This window comes from Branchiostoma belcheri, unplaced genomic scaffold (genome assembly GCF_001625305.1).
Source record: "Branchiostoma belcheri isolate BF01 breed outbred unplaced genomic scaffold, Haploidv18h27 scaffold69, whole genome shotgun sequence".
NCBI lineage: Eukaryota > Metazoa > Chordata > Leptocardii > Amphioxiformes > Branchiostomatidae > Branchiostoma > Branchiostoma belcheri.
Window position 1 is genome coordinate 685,161 of NW_017804342.1, and position 19,471 is coordinate 704,631.

At 39.1% G+C, this 19,471-nt stretch overlaps 3 protein-coding genes across 3 annotated transcripts in view; 1 reads left to right on the forward strand and 2 right to left on the reverse strand.

Annotated features, from left to right (window-relative positions):
* Positions 1-1,650: 1,650 nt before the first annotated feature.
* On the reverse strand, positions 1,651-13,166 carry LOC109484226 (leucine-rich repeat-containing protein 49-like). Its single transcript, XM_019787486.1, has 8 exons — positions 12,733-13,166; positions 7,037-7,205; positions 5,570-5,663; positions 5,069-5,196; positions 4,502-4,644; positions 4,164-4,209; positions 3,874-4,025; positions 1,651-3,380 (listed from the first exon to the last, which is right to left on the reverse strand). Exons 1-8 carry the CDS (start codon positions 12,741-12,743, stop codon positions 3,269-3,271), a joined length of 855 nt encoding a protein of 284 aa, XP_019643045.1. The 5' UTR covers positions 12,744-13,166; the 3' UTR covers positions 1,651-3,268.
* A 1,376-nt stretch (positions 13,167-14,542) lies between these two features.
* On the reverse strand, positions 14,543-18,164 carry LOC109484225 (tRNA wybutosine-synthesizing protein 2 homolog). Its single transcript, XM_019787485.1, has 5 exons — positions 17,781-18,164; positions 17,223-17,453; positions 16,214-16,323; positions 15,715-15,841; positions 14,543-15,428 (listed from the first exon to the last, which is right to left on the reverse strand). The coding sequence occupies exons 1-5, from the start codon at positions 18,158-18,160 to the stop codon at positions 14,597-14,599; spliced, it is 1,680 nt and encodes a 559-aa protein (XP_019643044.1). The 5' UTR covers positions 18,161-18,164; the 3' UTR covers positions 14,543-14,596.
* A 237-nt stretch (positions 18,165-18,401) lies between these two features.
* LOC109484238 (ATPase family AAA domain-containing protein 3-like) overlaps positions 18,402-19,471 on the forward strand; it is an 8,412-nt gene continuing 7,342 nt past the window's right edge. The window contains exon 1 of the mRNA XM_019787507.1: positions 18,402-18,697. Within this exon, the coding sequence (XP_019643066.1) occupies positions 18,490-18,697 (208 nt within the window). The 5' untranslated portion in view covers positions 18,402-18,489. The remainder of the gene's footprint in view (positions 18,698-19,471) is intronic.

The following is a 19,471-nucleotide window of genomic DNA, read 5'->3' on the forward strand; positions in this document are numbered from 1 at the left end:
TAGATTACGGCATTCAATGCTGAATGCAGTGTGTGGTTCCGTACATGTGACAACTTAGTGTTACACACGTTTCTAGGTAATGTATTCGAAAGAGGGTCTGTGTGCTTTTTTCCGTGAGCCGTAACGAGTTGTTCTAATTCACCGTTAATCGTAGCAGGTCGGCTTTGTTTAACATTAAGCGTTGTCGGTAAATTATTCCAGATGGGTAATCAAGTCGCTTTAATTCTACGTAGCACATCATTTTGTCAAACGTTATTACAAATTATTCATATCGCGATGTAGAACGCCAGATTGCCCAACGGTCACCACAGACCGTAATTTTTTTTTTAATTCCAAGAAAGCATCTGAAGCAAATACTAGTAAGAGGACAAAGACAACGTGACGGTGGAATGAAGTTGTGCACAACTTACTAGTAAATCATGACCGCCACTTGTACATTATGGAAATAAAAATAACAAACTAGACACTCAAAAATGATTATGAATATCAAGTAAATAGACGCATCCCCCCGTTTAAGCTTCCTTATCCCGTTGCTTGAGTAACTGCTCAGTTCGACTGTTTTGTCCGTATAATTTGTTGTTGACAAAACTGCAACAACTAAAGCGAAGATTGTCAGCAGAAGTGAGCCTTTGAGGTAAGAATTACTATTGATCTCAAACTTTTATCTGAAATCAATCCCCTTGTTGTATACATGCACTTCTACAGGGTATTAAGTATAAACTATATACTGTATATATAATGTTTATATCTACCTACAATGTAGGTCAAGCAATACCTTTTACGTTTTTCTGTGGGAAGAGAAAACAGCGAAGGAGGAAGCTGTGAAGGAGGAAGCTGTGAAGGAGGAAGCTGTGAAGGAGGAAGCTGTGAAGGAGGAAGCTGTGAAGATGTGAAGGAGGAAGCTGTGAAGGAGGAAGCTGTGAAGGAGGAAGCTGTGAAGGAGGAAGCTGTGAAGGAGGAAGCTGTGAAGGAGGAAGCTGTGAAGATGTGAAGGAGGAAGCTGTGAAGGAGGAAGCTGTGAAGGAGGATGAGACCAGAATAAGACTATCTACATCTACCTCCTGCAAATAAAGACTTGTTTGTTTGATGCAGTCACTGTGTCCTGTGGTTCAATCCGCATTATCGGCTTTGTATTCCTGTGGTTAAGCAGCATTTTTTTTTGGCTGGATTTTTTTTCGCCCTCTCGCATTAGTTTTGTGGTCCCCAGAGGATGTCATCCATATAATTAAATCAGTGTGGCCTAATATGCCCTATCAGAATTACATTTTCTGCAGTTCCGCTCCAGACCGCAACATATGTTGTGTTGCTGATTCATTCCGCTAGATGGCGCTTGTAGACCGTAAACCTAAAAAAATGGTCAACTTTGGTTTCTCGTCTAAAAGTTTTCATGTGGCTATTTTGCAGGAGAGATGCAGCTGAGCTGACTGGAATTTGACTTACAACTTCTTTGTCGTACTATATAAAGGTACATGTAGTTGATAAATAACCCATTCAGCAGTTCAGTTCATATTCAATCAATGAACATGAACACTCACTTTAGATTGTGAATTATTCATGATTCATACATTGATTCTGAACATACAAACACTTCTCTGACAATCCACTCGTCATCCAAAATACAGACAACACACACTGTCATTTTATGCTTGAAAATATATTTTCCATTCCAAAAGTGATAAAAGTCAATAGATTGAAACATTGCACTGTACAGACTGCTGAGGGATACTTTATACAGAAGTAACAATCTAATATGTACATTAATTATACAAACTGCACTTAGAAACATGCTGCAATCTCTGTTGACATATTTCTTATTCATTGCATGTATTTCCCATTCTTATTACATGTTTCAAAGATGCATTTTTAGAAAATCTATAAGGAAAAAAACTTGAACATCACAAAGTGGTTGAAAATGTTTGCACATACATTACAAATTCCAATTACAAAATATTGATTATTTAGTTTCAATTTTTAGTTGTAGCGAATCTCTTCTGGTCCAACAAAATGTTAGCCCTTAATAGCTGCCCCCACGCAAACATTGCAAAGAGTACAAAGACCTGTTAACTACTAGAATGGCCTAAATTAACATGCTTGGATAGTACTATTGATGTTAACAGTATGCTACAACTGTGGAGCAGGTGATACAATGCTAGGGCACCCTGTGGCATTTGCATAGAACTGTTCTATTGGTTTTTGTTGCCCAACATACAATGTACATGTACTACAGGCCAAAGGGCAGGAACCAAAGATATTTTGAGCCTAGCAAACAAATAAGTTACTGTGTGCATTTCTGCACAATGCACATAATCATAGTCTACATCAGAATCCAAATGATGGGATAGCAGGCTTCAGGAGTGGCTGGAAAGAGTAGAAATTGGCCAAATAGACAGATAACATGGCAGGGGAGTTGGTCAGCTAAAGTAGTTTTTCAGACAAGAAAACACAATGCTTTTTCTTTTAAACCTATAACAACATGATACATTTGTGAGTTATAAATGTACAAGTACAAAACACACCAACACATGTAAATACTTTTTATCTAAAAAAACACTGGATGTAGTGTCAATAATCAATACATGGCTGTACAAATTATAAGACAATTTTACTTAGAGGAGAATGTGAATGAAAATACATGTATAAAGCTTTAGGTACTTAAATCATCAATTTCCACAGTAAAGAAAGTATGTATCCATATGCCCAATATATGTCCCACACAAGACAATACATGTACATGAACATGTATGCCACTTAGTCATATCAACGATTTGGAACATAGTGTTAGGAGAAGATTGAAGATACCCATTTCTCTAAGATTGCATATCATCCCTTATTAAGTTTGAAGAAGGTATAAAAAGTACAAAAATTTACATTCAGATTTACTCTTAAGAAAGACATTCCATTTAGAAATATTTGCACAAACAAGAGAACTTTGTTCCTCTTCTTACACATTCAAAAATTCAACTTTTTACATAAAAATTTACAGCATAAAATAGTTTTGCTCTCCCAGCATCATTGAGTACACAAGCTAGTCCAGCTCCTTGTAATGTCTCTTCATGGCCTCTGTAGACTGGCACTTAATGTTTTTCTGTTAGTATGACACCCCAAAAGCCTGCAATCCAGACTAACAGCTGCATCCTAAATGTCTGCCGTCCAGACTAACAGCTGCATACTGAAAGTCTGCAATCCAGACTAACAGCTGTGTCCCGAATGTCTTCGATTCTTACTAACAGATGCATCTCAAATGTCTGTGATCCAGTCTAACAGCGTGCTAGCAGATGACACACATCCTAGATGGCTCTTCTTCTGAGTCGAACACAGAATCGGACGGAAGTCTTTTTACTCCATCTAAGGACTTCAAGCTTGGCAAGATCTGAAAAACTCTGCAAGAAGAGAGGGAAAGAAAAAAGGACATTAGCACACTATTAAAACTTTTCTTCAAGTGTACAAGACACAAGTAGCATGTACCATGCCCGTACATGAAATATAACCGTTACCTAAAACTTCACAAACAAAAGTTGAAAAGTAAGAAAGCATGGAAAGCATGAAAGAAAGCATGGCAATATTTTCACAGACCATCTTTACTACATTTGTACTTGACTCAAAGCAAGTCCAGCAGTAAAGTTGGCCTAGCCAGCGCCATTTTTAAGACTATCATGCTGGTAAAATATTCAAGATTTCTTGCTAGTTACATGTATCATCAAAAAATGGTTTCGCCACACGCAACGTAGCCTCTTTCCCAAGGGCACAACGTCGGGCACATGTCCAGACATGTCCCGGGTACAACTCGGGGTCAAACCCGGGTCTCCCCGTTTCATAGTCGAACGCTCTACCACTACGCCACCCGACGCCAATACATGTACATTATATTCTCACCTTTGCCTGTAGTTGACAGAGAAAGACACAGGGTTACTCCTGAGATGGAGGGACTGGAGCGGGGCTCGTCTCAAAACATCCAAACCGTCCAACGAACTGATGTTGTTCTGTTCCAGATACAGGTGTTCCACCACCGGTAACCTGGGCAACTTCTAAATAACAAACAAACAAACAAACAACACTGTCAGTGTATATAATGCAACATGCACAATCACAGAATTAAGTTTATAAGAAACAAAACTTGTATTTGTTAAAAAGTTACTTTGTAATTGCAACAATGTAAGTCTTACCTTAAATGACGGGATGAAATTTCTGCTCAAATTCAAATATTTACACCTGAAATAAGAAAGAGAAAAAAAATCAGCCAAGCAACTCAAGCAATTCAGTACAATTATTGTAAAACAAGACTCCAAACTACATATATTCAATTACACAAAGATACATGTACTTAGGATTGAAAATCTTATAGAAAATCAGAAGAGAAACATGATAGTGTTATTTTGTTTACTGTTGTTGCTGTTTATGTCTATCTGTACAGGGCACACCTGTAAAGCAGTCTATTGTACTGCGTGCGCCTACCCTGTATAAAGAAAACAGAAATAAATAAATAAATAAATAGTGCATGTACCTTGGCAAGGAAACAGTGTGTACGTCCGTTAGTGAGTTGTCCATCAGCTGTAACTCCTCCGTCCTGATCAGTCTCTTTAAGACTCTGACAAAGTTCTCACGCTGGTAGGCGTCGCCCAGGTCTTGGAAGGACAAGTTGACAGACTGAACAAGGAGAAGAAGAAAAAGCATCAACACCTATTTGTAAAGTCAGTGTAATGTACAATGTACAATCTTTTGATTTAAGTAATAGGGACATGTCCCAATACAACTCCCTATTAAATGCTCTTGGCTAATTCTTCTTTTTGGTCTATTCAAAATACCTTTTTCGCTAAATCTAATGCTTGAAAATAAAGTTGGCAATTTTTTGGTCTATCTGTACTTTTTAAAAATTTTTCATTGGATTATCTAAAACTTACATGTGTACATGACTGTATGTACCTTCTACACCATGCATTATTAAAAACTCCAAAGAAATTCTCTTACTATTATTTTGTTTGTTATTGAAAAAAATTGGAGTAACCTCAAATATCTATAACATTATAAACAAACAGACAAAGAAACAAACAAACAAACAGATATCCCTCACCACTGCATTTTCCCAGTTCTCCATCTTGTTCCTGTAGTCCATGCGTTTCTTCCCTCTCCTGTCATGGTGGACCAGGTTCCCATCCTCGTCACGGAGGGAGTAAAACGTACGCTCTTTTTCTCTCGGACCTACGATGAACAAACAATCAAATTGCTCAGTTTGCAGTTTCTTTTCTCTAGACATACATTTCAAATGGACAAAGTACATTGTTAATTATGTCCTATGTTAAAGTAAACGATTGCCTCAAATGTGTGTAAGTTTGGTACTTATGTAGAGCAGTTTTCTTCAATTAAATCCGGTCAAATTTTTTTTCATCCATTCTCCAACATTATTTTATCCTTCCCTATACATCGTATTGTATCATCCTTCCAATAAAAAATGCATATCCAACACTAGTATATAGAGTACTAGAGGTTTTAAATTGAAATAGTCTTTTAGAAATGAAATATAGGTACATTTTTCCTTCGAAGTATTCCTGCTCAAATTTGCCAGTGCTCCTACCTTCTCTGATCCGTGGACAGTTGAGCTGGTCACCCTTGACTTCTGCATTTTTTACCTCGTGCCAGGATGTGTAGCAGTATCTGTTGGCTGGCAGCTGGTTGAGGGAACAACAGTTTTATAAGCATGACATAGTCATAATGTAGTCTGCATGTAACTAATTCTGCCATTCAAGCTGTGTACCAGTACACTGGTTAGAACCTGTATATTGTTTGCATACAATGCAAGTATATGTACATGTACTAAAAATGTTTTAGGGAGTATATTATCCATATAATCACTAAAGGACTTCCTCCTTCTACCTATAGCCTATTGTATCAGGCTCAGAGTACAGCACATGTAACCTTCTTGAGTTGAAAACTTTGAACCACTAGTACTGACTGTCCCTGTAACTGTACCTAATTTTGCACAGGTGTGGTGCCAATTGTAGTTCATACCTGTCAATAACTGTTAGTACATGAAGGTCAAGCAGACTATAAAAGGTTCTTAATGGCAAAGTAAGATCTGCTTCAAAATATGAGTGTGTTTTTCCAATCAGTAACAAATTACTTTTAGTATAGCTTTTCATTTTAAAGCAATTCATTTTCCTGCATAGATGACTGAGCAATTATAGTTTTAACTCGACAGACAAGCTGGCTCTATATATAGGTCAGTGACCTCAGGGCTTGTAAGAACTTAAATCTATGTTTATCCTGTCACCGTGGTGACCACGTCAACAGCTTTTTACGTGACATTCCGCCACCCTGTGCCGACCTGAGCAAGTCACGACAAACGAAACTCGATTGTCGTCCTTTTCTTGGATGCGCGAAATGTTACACCTGCTCATTTCTCTTTCGACAGGTCCACTTTCAAACGTTTTTGTGCGCAGAACATACGACAGGGTAATACAAGCACTCTGGATGGACTACGCTGTTTGGACAGGAAGACCCTGTCTTTAGAAAACGTAATCTCCTTATTTGTTGGCAGTGAACACAGAATGATTGTTGACGCATAGCCAGGTGTAGTGTTCCTAGTACTACACCCCTGCACTTTCAACAACAGCTAACACAATTTGGGCTAGCTCACTAGGCACGGCATGTTTTCTAGATGGTACATGAAATGTGCATGAAAGCATAACTTCAGGCTAGAATTTACAGGACCACCATTTCTAACAATTTCAAGACAACGACCCAAATATCTGTACTCACGCACTGTCCGGTAAACCAGACTAACTGTTACATGTATGTCTCATATAATTTCTATCCTAAACTACATGTCGATTGACTGAAAAAAAAAGAAAGTTTTCTGACCTAAGAAGCTGGGACAAGAAGTTTAAAAACTTTGAAACTTTCCATCAAGACTAAAAATTTAGTAAAATTAACTCAAAAAGGGAGTCAGGAGCAAAATGATATCAGAATTTTGTACTTTGGTCAGACTTCCATAACTTTTATAAAGTTAGAGAAAAGTTTCCAGTCTGAATTATTTTCCTACCTGTTTGAAGGATGCCTGACTGCCCAGTTTGCTGGTAGAGTCATCCCTGTGTGAGGTGACCAGGATGAGAGGGACTGTGGTGCCACTGATGTCACTGTAGTCACTGGAGCCAGACTGGGAACTCTGGATGGTTCCCAGACCACTGCTACTGTTGGTGCCTATAGAGGAACTGGGGGGAAAATAAAGACAATTGTTTAAAAATGTTGGTAATTTTTGACTTGTAAAAATTAAAACTAAAGTAAAAAAAAGTCATTATGTAAACTGACAATAATGACAAATCAATTATTAGAAAATGCTGGTAATCTTTAAATTGTAAAAAAGTAAAAAGTTCATTATGTCAACTGACGATAATGACAATTTTTTGGAAAATGTTGGTAATCTTTAAGTTGTAAAAAAGTAAAAAAAACTTCATAATGTAAACTTTTTTACTATATTTTTGTACCATTCCATATTCTTAGTATTGTGGCCACAATTCTGATTTTGCCTGCACATTGGGTTGCAGTCTTTAATATCCTGTATGATATGAATTCTGACAAGTTACTCAAAGGTTTATCATGTTATTAATATTTTATACTTATTGACAATCATCATATGGAGATACACAATAGAGCTTTGTGAAGTTCAATTGGAGTATTGTACTGTGCACTTGTACTTTGGCTAATGTACTATATGCAGTCACAAATTTGGTGACAGTTGCAAAGACTGATACTAAGCCTAAAGTATACAATACATTTCACCCATAGTGTACATAATGATATTTTCCCACGTATACCATAATGATTTGATGTACGAATGTACCTATCACCCTACTATCAACATACATCTGTTTCATAATCAATTAATGCCAAGGTCTATTGTAAAGATTGACCGGCGCGCCCCCTTGCTCTATGCACCTATGACGCCAACGTCACGCAAGGCAAACTCACAATGTTAGCAAGAATGCCTTGAGTAAATAACAGTTTACGTAACTGCAGTTGTATCTGAAAACTATATAACCATAAATTCAAATTTACAAGAGGCCAGATACAAAGAATATGTAGTATCGCTCGTTTTGGTTATAGTATCAATGTGCAGAAAAATTTTGTAGAGATTCAAAACTGTTCTCACTTGATATATATTTACAAAATGTACCTTCGACTTGGAAAGAATGGTTATAGAATATTTCTACCCACAGTCTAGTAGGATAAAGGTTGATGTCTATAATTTATGACATGTCTACAAGTCGCTCTACACAACATCATGATTATTTTATGGCGTGTATTACAGCCCCAGATCAGCTCACAATAGACATCATTAACCTCTTACATGTTTGGGGCACGGCACACTACACCTCCAGACAAGAAGGTTACTACAGTTGAAGGCAGATTTAAACCTTGTTTACGAGTACCCACTGTGCAAAAGGACATACATTTCCCTTGAGTATTATAGTCAGTATAAGATATTATTGCATTGTTCAAGTAAGTACATGTAAGTATTGAATTTGTTCATAAGATATTGTTCATATCCAAGGTATTTGTACGTGTACAATGAAAAAGAATGAATGTCAACGAAGAGTTAGTACCTCTACCATAGCTGATAAAAAACAATTGTAAAATTCATAGAATTTGCTGTATTGGATTCAGACTCAGAGTTTTCTTGGACAACCAACTTACCAAGTAATTGTTTTTGCAGATGATGTTCAGTACTACCAATATGTGATACAACTACAATTGTATTATCTTATTCTATAGCACACAAAATGCATTTAGTTTCAACATCAAGTACCAACTAAAGACACGAAAATAAATAAGTTTTTAATACAATGTCACATACACATACGTGCACATATCAAGCTCAATGAATAGGCAGCCTAAAACCAAGCAAACAATGAAAAAATGGCACTCAACATCCATGGGTAGGAAGGAGCAAAGTCGAACATTCAGGTTTGCATAACTAAGGACAGTAGGAGTATAAATCTACCAAAAGTGTGTAGAAGTCAGCGGGTGGTTTTGTCTGGTGCATACCAATGCTGAAAGGACATCTAACAAAAGCACTGGTCCGGTGTGACCTCTGTGCTAGTTATCTTCTTTTGCTATTGTCTTTTTTTTTTTAGACTTCAGACTCTGTATAGGGGTCCAACTCAGTTTAACAAAGTAAAACTTGCATGAGGATACTTTTATTTTCAATGTCAATGTTAGAAAACCAATTGTACAGCCTTTTATCACTCAGATGTCAAATCACGGAGCTGAAAAAGTTAAGGTTGATCAGCTTGAAAAATTATGTCCCTTGCAGGTTTTTCTAGGGTCGGTCGGGAAACAGGAAACACAACATTTTTTTCCTAGGCCTTATGCTAGGCCCTAAGTACTAGTAAGCAACGCTTTTAACTTGAGTTAAGAGGCAATCTCTTACGTGTACATGGCAAAATTGTATCTCAAGTTTGCAATAACATAAAGAGACAAAGTGATGGAACAAAGTGAAGTTATAAAACAACAACAAAACATGACGAGGAAAACAGCATCAGAATATCCGCATCACTAGGTGATGTAGGAATGTTCCAATTTCCATGGGGATTATCAAAACCAGTCCTATAGAACAGGTGTGAACTACATTCCAGATTACTCTTTACAAATTTGTCACCAAATATTGTAGGAAAAATACTCTAGATAGTTTCTTTCAGTAAATGCCAATGTCACTGCCTTGAATTTTCATGAAGGATTTTAAATTGATACCACTCTGAGGTAGTAACCAACTTTTTTTAACCATTACTATATGCTAACACCTTATCATTCTTGAAACCACCAGAGCAACCACATTGTTATCAGCTCCTTCTTGTTGGGAACCCAGGAGATTGGAAGCAATTACCGGAACTGGCGGAACACATTGTAATTCATGGTGACCTTTAAATTTGCTAGGCTAACGACCTCACTTTTTTATATTACATTTGTTGTTGTGCATAGGCCTCAATCGTAAAAAATGATTTTAATTTAAAACTGCTGATTTACTCAGATCAAGGACATTGATGGAAGCTCCTTGGTTAAACATACATTAAACATACCCAGTATAATTTCTAATAATATTCTGATAGATTTTTTAGGGCTAAAGAAGTCAAACTTTTGCACGCAATGCATTGATTCTTGTGCAAATGCCTCAATTCCAAAAGTGATACCAGGAAATGAAACAGTAGACTGCTTTTAAAACTGTTGATTTAGACTAACAGTAACAGCAAAAGTTAAACATACATGTACATGTATCTTTCTAGCTGATAGCTGATGGAATGTTTCGTTTGCTTTCATACTTTTGCACGCAATGTTTGCATCAGTGAGCATTATTATGTCACAGTGGAAGGCAACAATGTAATACACTGTCACAGTGCTTTTGTCAGTGATTGAAAACCCATTTAAGCCACACAAATTTCCTTTGTTGGCTCTTGAATCCTAGAAATATAATGCTGAACTGGAAGACCAAAACATAGTTTTGGGGGTCGGGTGAACATACAAGCACAAGATTCAAGTTTTCCGCTCACTCTAAGCCATTTGTTTTCATGGAAACCTCTTGCTATATTCACTAGAAATGTTTGAGAACATATTATTAAACCTTTTAAAACTATCACACGAATCAATATAGATTTTGGCCACATTACCTTTAACATGATACAATTCACTTCGCTTGTAGGGAACTCTGTCTGCTCTGACTGCTACATTGGAAGTAAACATGATAGTCTCTTGTTTCACATGACTGTTGTGTAAGGGTTAGCCATGCGTTATTGGAGCTTAACAATTTGTGACACAAAAGGGCTTGCCTCTATGCTCATACCACACAGTGCTGCTGCATTGTACAGACACTAAAGTTGTAGCTTTTTCTGGCCAAAAACTCTTCTTGTGCTCTATAGAGATCACTGTGAGAGAAAAAGCTGGCGGAAAGCCAACAAGAAAGCAAAATGATCAGTGTTGTGACAGGTTTGTCTACAAATAGTCAGTCACTATGGAGGTAGTCACGGCTGTCTGCTGAGGATAAAGCTGAGCGATCGTATGTCAACACTTCTGGGTAGGGGAGGTACAACACTACCAACAACCCATGTCAGAGTTACCCCACTGAGTCAAGTTCAACCAACATGTAACTACAGCTGGTTAACAGAGAGTTCTTTACCAGGGATCTCCCCAAGCAATGAAGCAAGATGGCTCCCCTTTCCCCAAAGCCTAGCACCTCTCCCAAAATATTCAAATTTAGTATTTTCTCTTTGTATTTTCTTGAAAATTTGCTGATTTTTTTGTGTGGGGCGACATCAACCGACTAAGGTGCACCTCTCCCCTAGAAATTTCTGGGGAGACCCCTGTTTACACTGTGACAACCCGTGTTTCACCTGTCCATATTTCAGTGGGCTACTAGTATCTGTCAGTGTCGCCTTGTTTGGGGCAATACAGATCTTTGTCTGCATTGAGCAGCAAATAAAATAAAATTCTGTCAAAAAGACTCAAATGATGGAAAAACAGATCTGGGTACGTAGAAAACTGTGATTGCTACAGAAAGGTAGACACACTAGAATGCCTTAGAACAACAAACACACAATGTTCTTTGTGTGTGTCAGTGAAAAACCCTTGAATCCCTAACAAGAATGTAAGTTTAAAAACACCTGTATACACCTGACTGGTCTAACACCTTCTCCCGTGAGAAAGTTCTTGGGTCGTGTTTACCAATAATATACTAAGCAGATTGTTGTCACAAGACTTGTACTTGTGATGTACAAGGTATATGTTAAACCTACATGTTGTACCAACAAGAAACAGAGTATGGTAATGGACAATCATTCATATATACAAGTAGCAAGATATTTTTGTCCATCATGAAACAGTGACATAAACTTCAGACATTTAAAGCTCCTGACTTTACTACCTTTAAAGTTTTAGTTGTAAATGTACTAGTAAAAACGAAACTCCCAGCTAGCTTGGGAGAACTCATCATGACAATTATGAGCAGATTTCCCCATGGCTTACTAGCAATTTGGTTAATTTTAAATTGATTAGATCTGACATATGCAGGAAAAAGCAGTCTAGCAGGTAGAACTGTAAGTCCCTGGGGAGTCCTTAAACTGCAAATTATAATGGCATCGAAAATAGGCACAGTAATTTTCCCACCTCCTTCTTCTTTTATACCATATAATCAATCTAAATGTACTCAGACTTTCTAAAACTCACTCTAACTTTACCTTTCTAAAATACATCAAACTTTGCCTTGCATGTAACATTAGAATAATTTAGATTGGGTAAAAATCTTGTAAGACACCGTATTAACTTATAATTTTGTTCTAGTAAATCTAGGAAAATGTGGCCAAGTCAGCTACTAGTATGTACTGATCACAACGCACAAGCGGTAAACCTGTATGAAAATGTATGACTTGAAATATAAATGTGGTTACACCAGACATGTCTAATTACTAGTACTCCCAAGAGGCTGCATGCTAACATGCGTTCTTCATGGTAAAATCAAGGACATTATACACATTCTGTATAATGTCCTTGGTAAAATTGATGTTAGCTTACTGTCTTATTTCAGACGAATACAACAATCTAACCATTCCATAAGTTAGAGTATGATCTTCATCTCCTGTTTTGTACAATTTCGAAGTAAAAAGATTATTTGACGAGGTGTAGTTTTGTGTGTTTTACCGGTAGTTTATATGCTAGTCCCTCTCTACCCCCCCCTCCCCTCTGTACACTCACCTTTCTGACATCTTCGACTCGCGGTTTCCGCTACCTGTACATCTCAGAAAGTTGGATTTTTCGCTCCCTAGAGTCACTTTCAAGTCTTTTAGAAGTCTGGGGACTATTTAGCTCACCATCGTGTGACGTTCACCACGTAAGGAGCACAGTTTAAATCCGTAGACTCAAGAAACTAAAAGTGTTCTTAGTACGGGACGTCCCAAACCAAGTGTCCCAAATCAGAAAGCCTTGAGTCGCGGTAGTTTTTCGTCTCTAAAACGACGTACAATCCACGCCTGCAGTATTCCTTCTGTGTTGTCAATATCCGAGACACTGTGTGCGATAAGTTCAAACGTTTTGATGTCAACAGCGCCGAGAAATTCGATCCGACGTGAAGACGGGACGAAAGTTCGCCGTGATGGTCGATATATTTCCGTGCGGAGCTACTCGTTCAAGATGGCGTCCGCATATGAGGTTCTCCATGCGGCTTTTCCGCACATAAAACTCAATCTTTTCGCACTATCAAGGCCTATAATATCTGTCTCATAACGCCAAACGGTCTTCAAATAGTTTAATAGAATGAAGATATTTGTTTGAATGTTTTTTACTTCTATATATTTTCACAAATGGCTATTTGGGTGTACTCAAAACCTCCGTAAAGACCCTCTAATTGCCCTAAGCCTAGCCACGAAGAAACGTCACATCACCATGGGCATAATAAATAAAGGCGAATGGGCGGGGTCACACACCTGTCACGATAAGAGCCTTAAGCTTTAAATCGCCGGAACAAGGAAATGGCCTTTGTGGTTCTTAATCACAACCTAGATGACCTACATAAATGCGAAGTTTGTGTTCTTTTTGACCACAAATTTCAAGGAAAGTCTTTAGTTTTCTCACCAAGAAACCTGCTTGCCCCGAATGCTCACATAGAATAACTTTCGATTCCAGGCATAAGCGTTCTGTTTTTATCTGTTTTTAATAATATCTTTCTTGCGTATATATATACGCATTAGAAAAACATTACAGGGAAGAAGCTTATTCGGAGGTTTACTTTGGTACAATAGTGAAATGTGAGGTTTACTTTGGTACAATAGACGAATAGTGAAATGTGAGATTTTAACTGTAAAATTTGATGGACTATTGAACTTGTGATTTGGAATATTAATCCTTTCCCTGTACGTACCATGAAGGTGATTTTCTACCTCCATGCCTGTACTAAGAGTTACATGTCTTTTATGACCAAGGATCGTAGGAAAGACCTACAGGCTTGGTCTGCACCTGCCTACTCTCCAAGCAGAGGTGAGAGGGAGAGAACGTAGGATATTCCGACATGGCTAGCTAAGGGAGGCACATTTCCCTCTGTGAGAGGGAAATGTGCCTCCCTTAGCTAGCCATGTCGGAATATCCTACGTTCTCTCCCTCTCACCTCTGCTTGGAGAGTACACCTGCCTTGAGCAAACAATGAGTCAAGACTTCCTGCACACTCACAACACACTTCAATTACTCTTTCCGGAAACACTAGTTAGAAATGACGCACAACTTGCTTATTATTGTTGCAAATCCCTCCAAGAGGCTTGTTATTTTCTTCAGTCATTGAATAAATTTGTGTTTCTTTTTCTTCACAAGCTGGTTGGTTCAAACAAGGAGGTTCAAAAACGAACTCCATGCAGTGGCTCAGACGTTGCAACTGCGCCACCTAGCAATTCATGTCATTACTGCATTATGTTGCTTCAGTATGTTGTGCTTTCAGTATACTGTGCTTATAGAATCCCCTTTCTTTTTGTTAACCCTGACCCAGCACAACCCTTCTAAGTAAAAATGAGACTAGAAAATAGATTATGACATTTCTATGATTTTTATTGATAAGATAATAAAATTGCACATCTCAGTTTGTCTGTAAAGGTCTACATTCTAAATCCACTACAAGATGGTCAACATGTGGTGCATATGACTTCACATGTTCAATACGTAAAACCTTTGTCTGCCATGTACCTCCTTGTATCTCCATCAACATGCTTTGCACATTGTCAGCAACACTTTCAGCCCAACAATTCCATTCCTCCTTTACAGATGTAGCTCTTGTTTTCACAGAATTCGAATCTGTCTTTTGTGTTTGTCTATCTTGACTGGCAGGAAAACATGACGCATCTGTCTTTTCTGTATTGCCTTCCTGAGTATTTTGTTCGTTGGTTTGAAGATCTTCATAACTATCTGAAGATGAAGTACCTGCTTGCTTTTCTTTCCTGCAACATACTTCATGGCAACCATGTTTGCATTTGTCGCTGCATCTTTGGCTTTCATTCACTCCTTTCTGTAGATGTTGATTTCCAGAAAATTTATCTAAAAGATTTTCAATTTTGCTACAACTACACAGGTTACTAGTATGTTGGCAAGAAGCACCTTTACTTTTGTGTGAATCTTTCTCAAAATCGGTGCATACATGCTGGTCTGAATCTTGTTTCAAGTTACATGTATTTGAAGTAGTGGGCTTCGTAGTGGCCATTGTTTCCTGAGTGCCAGTTTTATGGCTGCCTGAGCCCTTTTTGGGGAAAGTCGTGACGTTTTCGTGAATATGCAGGATGCCTCCTGTGTCCGGTCTCAGGGCAGCGCAAGCCACGGGCCAGCCGTCCCGGGAGGAGGGTATCAGTCCAAGGTTTACACGGTCTGCCACGCCTCGCGGACACACCTCTCTGTTGTCCCCATGGTGAACTATGCATCTGTACAACAAACAGATGAAGCATAGATTAACACATAGCAGTGTGCAATTGTACCAAATACAAATGACTTTTGCCAGCATATTCAGAGGTTAAAGCAAACAGCTAGTAGTTTTCTTTGTAGACTCTAAAAATATTATAGTATGATAGTTTTTCACTTGTGCAGGGCTATTTATGTTTCAAATGAGCTCCCATCTCCTGAACCATGCAAATTCTTATCTGTGTGGTTCTACCCATGGGCAGATGCATACACCTGTTTGTTAGAATTTCAAATATCCCTTTCCCCCACCTGTCCTGGACCTTGTTGAGCTGCAGGTTCCTCCTCAGTGCCTCCACAGCTGCAGGGTTCCACTCGCAGGCGTGCACCTCTGCTGCCTTCCCATGAACCAGGAAGGGCAGGGTGAAGTACCCAATACCTGCAGGATAAACATTCAAGTGTGGTTACAGTTTTCTGCAAGGTACATGTATGGTCATCTACAGGAACTGAACAAGAAAATGGCACATCAGGGGCATTGACTGGAAGTTAGGTCAAAGGTTCTAGAAAAGGTTGTTTCATTTTCTGTCTTTAATTTCTTGCAATACGCATGTCTGTTGCCTTATGGGCAGCAACGAGAAAGTAGTCCGTCCATTCAATAACAATAACAATGAAAGTCAGTGGGCCAGTGCATAGACAGGGTCAGCAATAAATAAACAATTGATTGAACATATCAAGAGATTCACAAAACCCGAAATTATTTTACAGAGCTGTGCAGTGTCTACTGTCTGTGATATACAACCATTATACAAACCTGCGTATAGGTCCACGACTGTTTCCCCCTCACAGTCCATCCTGGCTACACGCAGCTTCTCTGTGATGTTACCAGGAGAGAACATGCACCTCGTCACATCATAGGTGTACCTGAAAATAAACAATGCAAAGAAATCTTCCACGAAAGTAACAACTTTATTCATGTACTCAGGTTATACATCTATTCATACTGTTCTACATTTTGAGCCCAATACTAGTTTTGATTCATTAGTTTCTGGATTTTTTTGAGAACCAAGGAAAATTAATTGTTGTGGACTAGAGGTGGTATTCCTGGACCTTACAGTTATACTCATCAGAGTTGGTAACAGTCAGCTGAGTCTGAAAACTCTTCCACCTGCCATGACTGCAGATTTCATGAATTGCATATGTTTAGAAGAGATAAACACTGTGCAATTTTACCATTGTTGTTAGAAAGAGGGCAGGACACAATAATTATCCTCTTAACACTGTTTTACCATAAGAATATCTTAGGTTCCTCCCACATGGGGCAGGGCGGGGCAGTCTAATGATGATCCACTCTCAAGTGGATTAATTAGTTTGATACATTTGCAGAACTGGTCTTCCTGCGTAGGAGATTTCAACCTCCTTTTAACTCCATGGTTAAACATATAGTATAACCACAAGTACTGGCTTTTTGCTTGTGTCATATTAATTATAATTTGAATCCTCTGGCAGCCATGTTGATCTGTACAGTAGAGCAGATGTGCAAATTGTACTCAAACATGGCGCAAATGACATCATGTATCAAAAGCCTGTATAAAAATTAAACATACATGTGAAACATTAGGAGCGAGTAGAAACAGGAAAACTCCCGGGACGCCGGGAATCAAACCCACGCTGAACCCAGGCAGCCAGCTTGTGACACCAGTGCACTAACCACAACTCCAAAAGGTCCGGACCCTTTGGAATGGTTCAGTTAGACTTAGAGGTGCTGCAGTGCTTGAACCCAACTGTTACACATGTATATACTGTACTTCTTATCTACCTACCTGATCCCATTGTCTGTGTGCTCCACCCATCCATGGTTACCTAGCAACAGCTCCATCCTGGGTGACCTGTAGGGGTCGTCCTGTATGTTCCCTCTCCTGGCCAGTCTGGTGCCCCCCAGGGACTCAGCTACCAGCTGCCAGAAACATCCACACATCTGACACAACTGTCCTTCACTCTCACAGCCCTGCTGGTGAACCTTAGCATGGATCATGTCTCTCCATCTGGGAGATCTGAAAAGGAACATTTCTAACTTGCAAATCCATACCTTTAGACCTGAGAACCAGTAAATAACTGTATATTATATTCATGAATATAATAGGGAGTCCCTTAGTAATATAGTCTTTGGCTAGTTGGGACACCCTGGCTTCTTTGTAAGCTGAAATAAATTTTAAAAAAATGTGGACAAATATACTTATTGCAATCTTAAAATGGCTGTAATCATTATCATTATGAAACATAACTGCACTAATCTGCACACAAATGAAAGTTCTGAAGCAGTTTCTTTTCATAAAGTCATAAATAAACATGCAGAAATCAACATCAATGCTGAGGCACACCTAAAACAAAAATCTGGCAAAAGGATGAGGTCCCCGTGTTTCTCCCATTTCGTTGGAATGTCCCTTCCCAGCTCGTCATCGAACTCTTCTGCGTCCAAAAACTTAGAGATGGCTGTCCGCAGTCGTTGTTGAGGGGAAATGTGTTGTTTTCTTCTAGATGGTGGGAGGGGGGCATCATCCAAAACTCGGTGTTCCAAACCTCCTAAAACATCATTTATTTCTGTGCATGAGCAAGTCTTCAGGGGAATTACGGCTTCTCCATCTGTTAGGACTTGAATCCTCCTTGATCTGTCGAATAAGCCCGACGTTTCGAATTTCTTTCGAACGTTTTGGGCGTCCTCTTTTTTCACAGCCACACAAAAATCCATGGGCGCGGCCATCTTGAAAAATCCTCCAGAGTAACATAGCTCGTTATTGGCAAACTATCCATTATGAATGAAAGAAATCACCCATAAATGTTTAATTTACGTCATATATATAAAAAACGTAGAGTCATAAGATTTAATAATTATGATTGAAATGGTTTGTTGCTTATAGTGCTTACGGTTTGAGAAAAACGAATTTTTGAGAAACGAATTTTGATGCTCTGTACAACGTGCTACTGTTACGTAGGCGCGATTACCCGGCGATTTAACAGAGGTGAAACCGCACGTGCGAGTTGCATCACTAAAGATTTCTCTCCTCAGAAAGGTTACAACAAATCGCCGCAATGTCGTGGCTGTTCGGAGTTAAGAAGGACCAGTACCCACAGGACTTTACCCAGTTCGCGAACCCCCCACCCCCTCCGGACGATAAGGGGAAGGGGTCGTCGGACAGTTCGGAAGGCGGCGGCGGTGGTGGGGGAGGGGGAGGGTGGAAGTTCGACCCGACGGGACTCGAACGAGCGGCGACCGCGGCACGAGAGCTGGACAAGTCCGGTAAGTCTGCGTCTCTGTAGAGATGGTAATTGAGCTATCGAGCTGTGATAGCTTGATGTTGGGGTTTTCTGCCATAATTGTGAGCTTAGAAAACCAAGATATCAGTACTACAATTGCAAGATGTGACTTACAACGTTGTACGTTGTAATCCATATGATTTATCAAAGGAAAAATCAGATGTATGCAGTAAGATTTATTTCATGTTAAATATAGATGGCTATGATCATGGTAAAATATGTATTTTGCTTGACCTCTGGATGTGAACATGCCAAAATGAAGGTCACAAATATTCATGAATATTCACAGTAATCCTGGAATGACCAGACTGTCACCATTGGCAGTATACGGGCTAGCTCCAAATTCTACCATAGATAGCACGTCAGCAGAATGTACTGCACACACGAAAACTGGATTTTTCACGATTTTCCTCAAGGTTGCATCAGAATTTTGCCCATCAGCATTGCAGATGATTTTTTTCCAATGCAACATTTAAGTCTACTCTACTCTACTCTACTCTACTCTAACTAAGGGTTTTGCGCAGGTGGGGTACGTTATGCCGGCTTGCAAGCCAAGCATAGACACCCCTCAGTTAGACCCCGAGTATTTAATGTAAGTGGGGCTGGCCTGTGTACTGGTCCTGTTAATTCTGCCACCCAGGCTAAAGCCATAAATGAACCTGAGTTGCCTTGAAGGCTTAATCTCCAAGCAGATTCGGTGGGGCAGGGGGACTTTATATTGGCCAGTCCTGTATCCATTGGCCGCCTGTATCCATTG

What these genes read in the sequence shown, in the direction of transcription:
- LOC109484226 (XM_019787486.1), bottom strand. An exon ending in CTGTCCACGGATCAGAGAAG is followed by an intron (nt 5,197 to 5,569) that starts GTAGGAGCACTG and finishes TGTTCATCGTAG; the next exon opens with GTCCGAGAGAAAAAGAGCGT. An exon ending in AGAACTGGGAAAATGCAGTG is followed by an intron (nt 4,645 to 5,068) that starts GTGAGGGATATC and finishes CTCCTTGTTCAG; the next exon opens with TCTGTCAACTTGTCCTTCCA.
- LOC109484225 (XM_019787485.1), bottom strand. Translation starts at nt 18,160, where the DNA reads ATGGCCGCGCCCATGGATTTTTGTGTGGCTGTGAAAAAAGAGGACGCC. An exon ending in TTGCCAGATTTTTGTTTTAG is followed by an intron (nt 17,454 to 17,780) that starts GTGTGCCTCAGC and finishes GTTCCTTTTCAG; the next exon opens with ATCTCCCAGATGGAGAGACA. An exon ending in CACACAGACAATGGGATCAG is followed by an intron (nt 16,324 to 17,222) that starts GTAGGTAGATAA and finishes GTTTATTTTCAG; the next exon opens with GTACACCTATGATGTGACGA.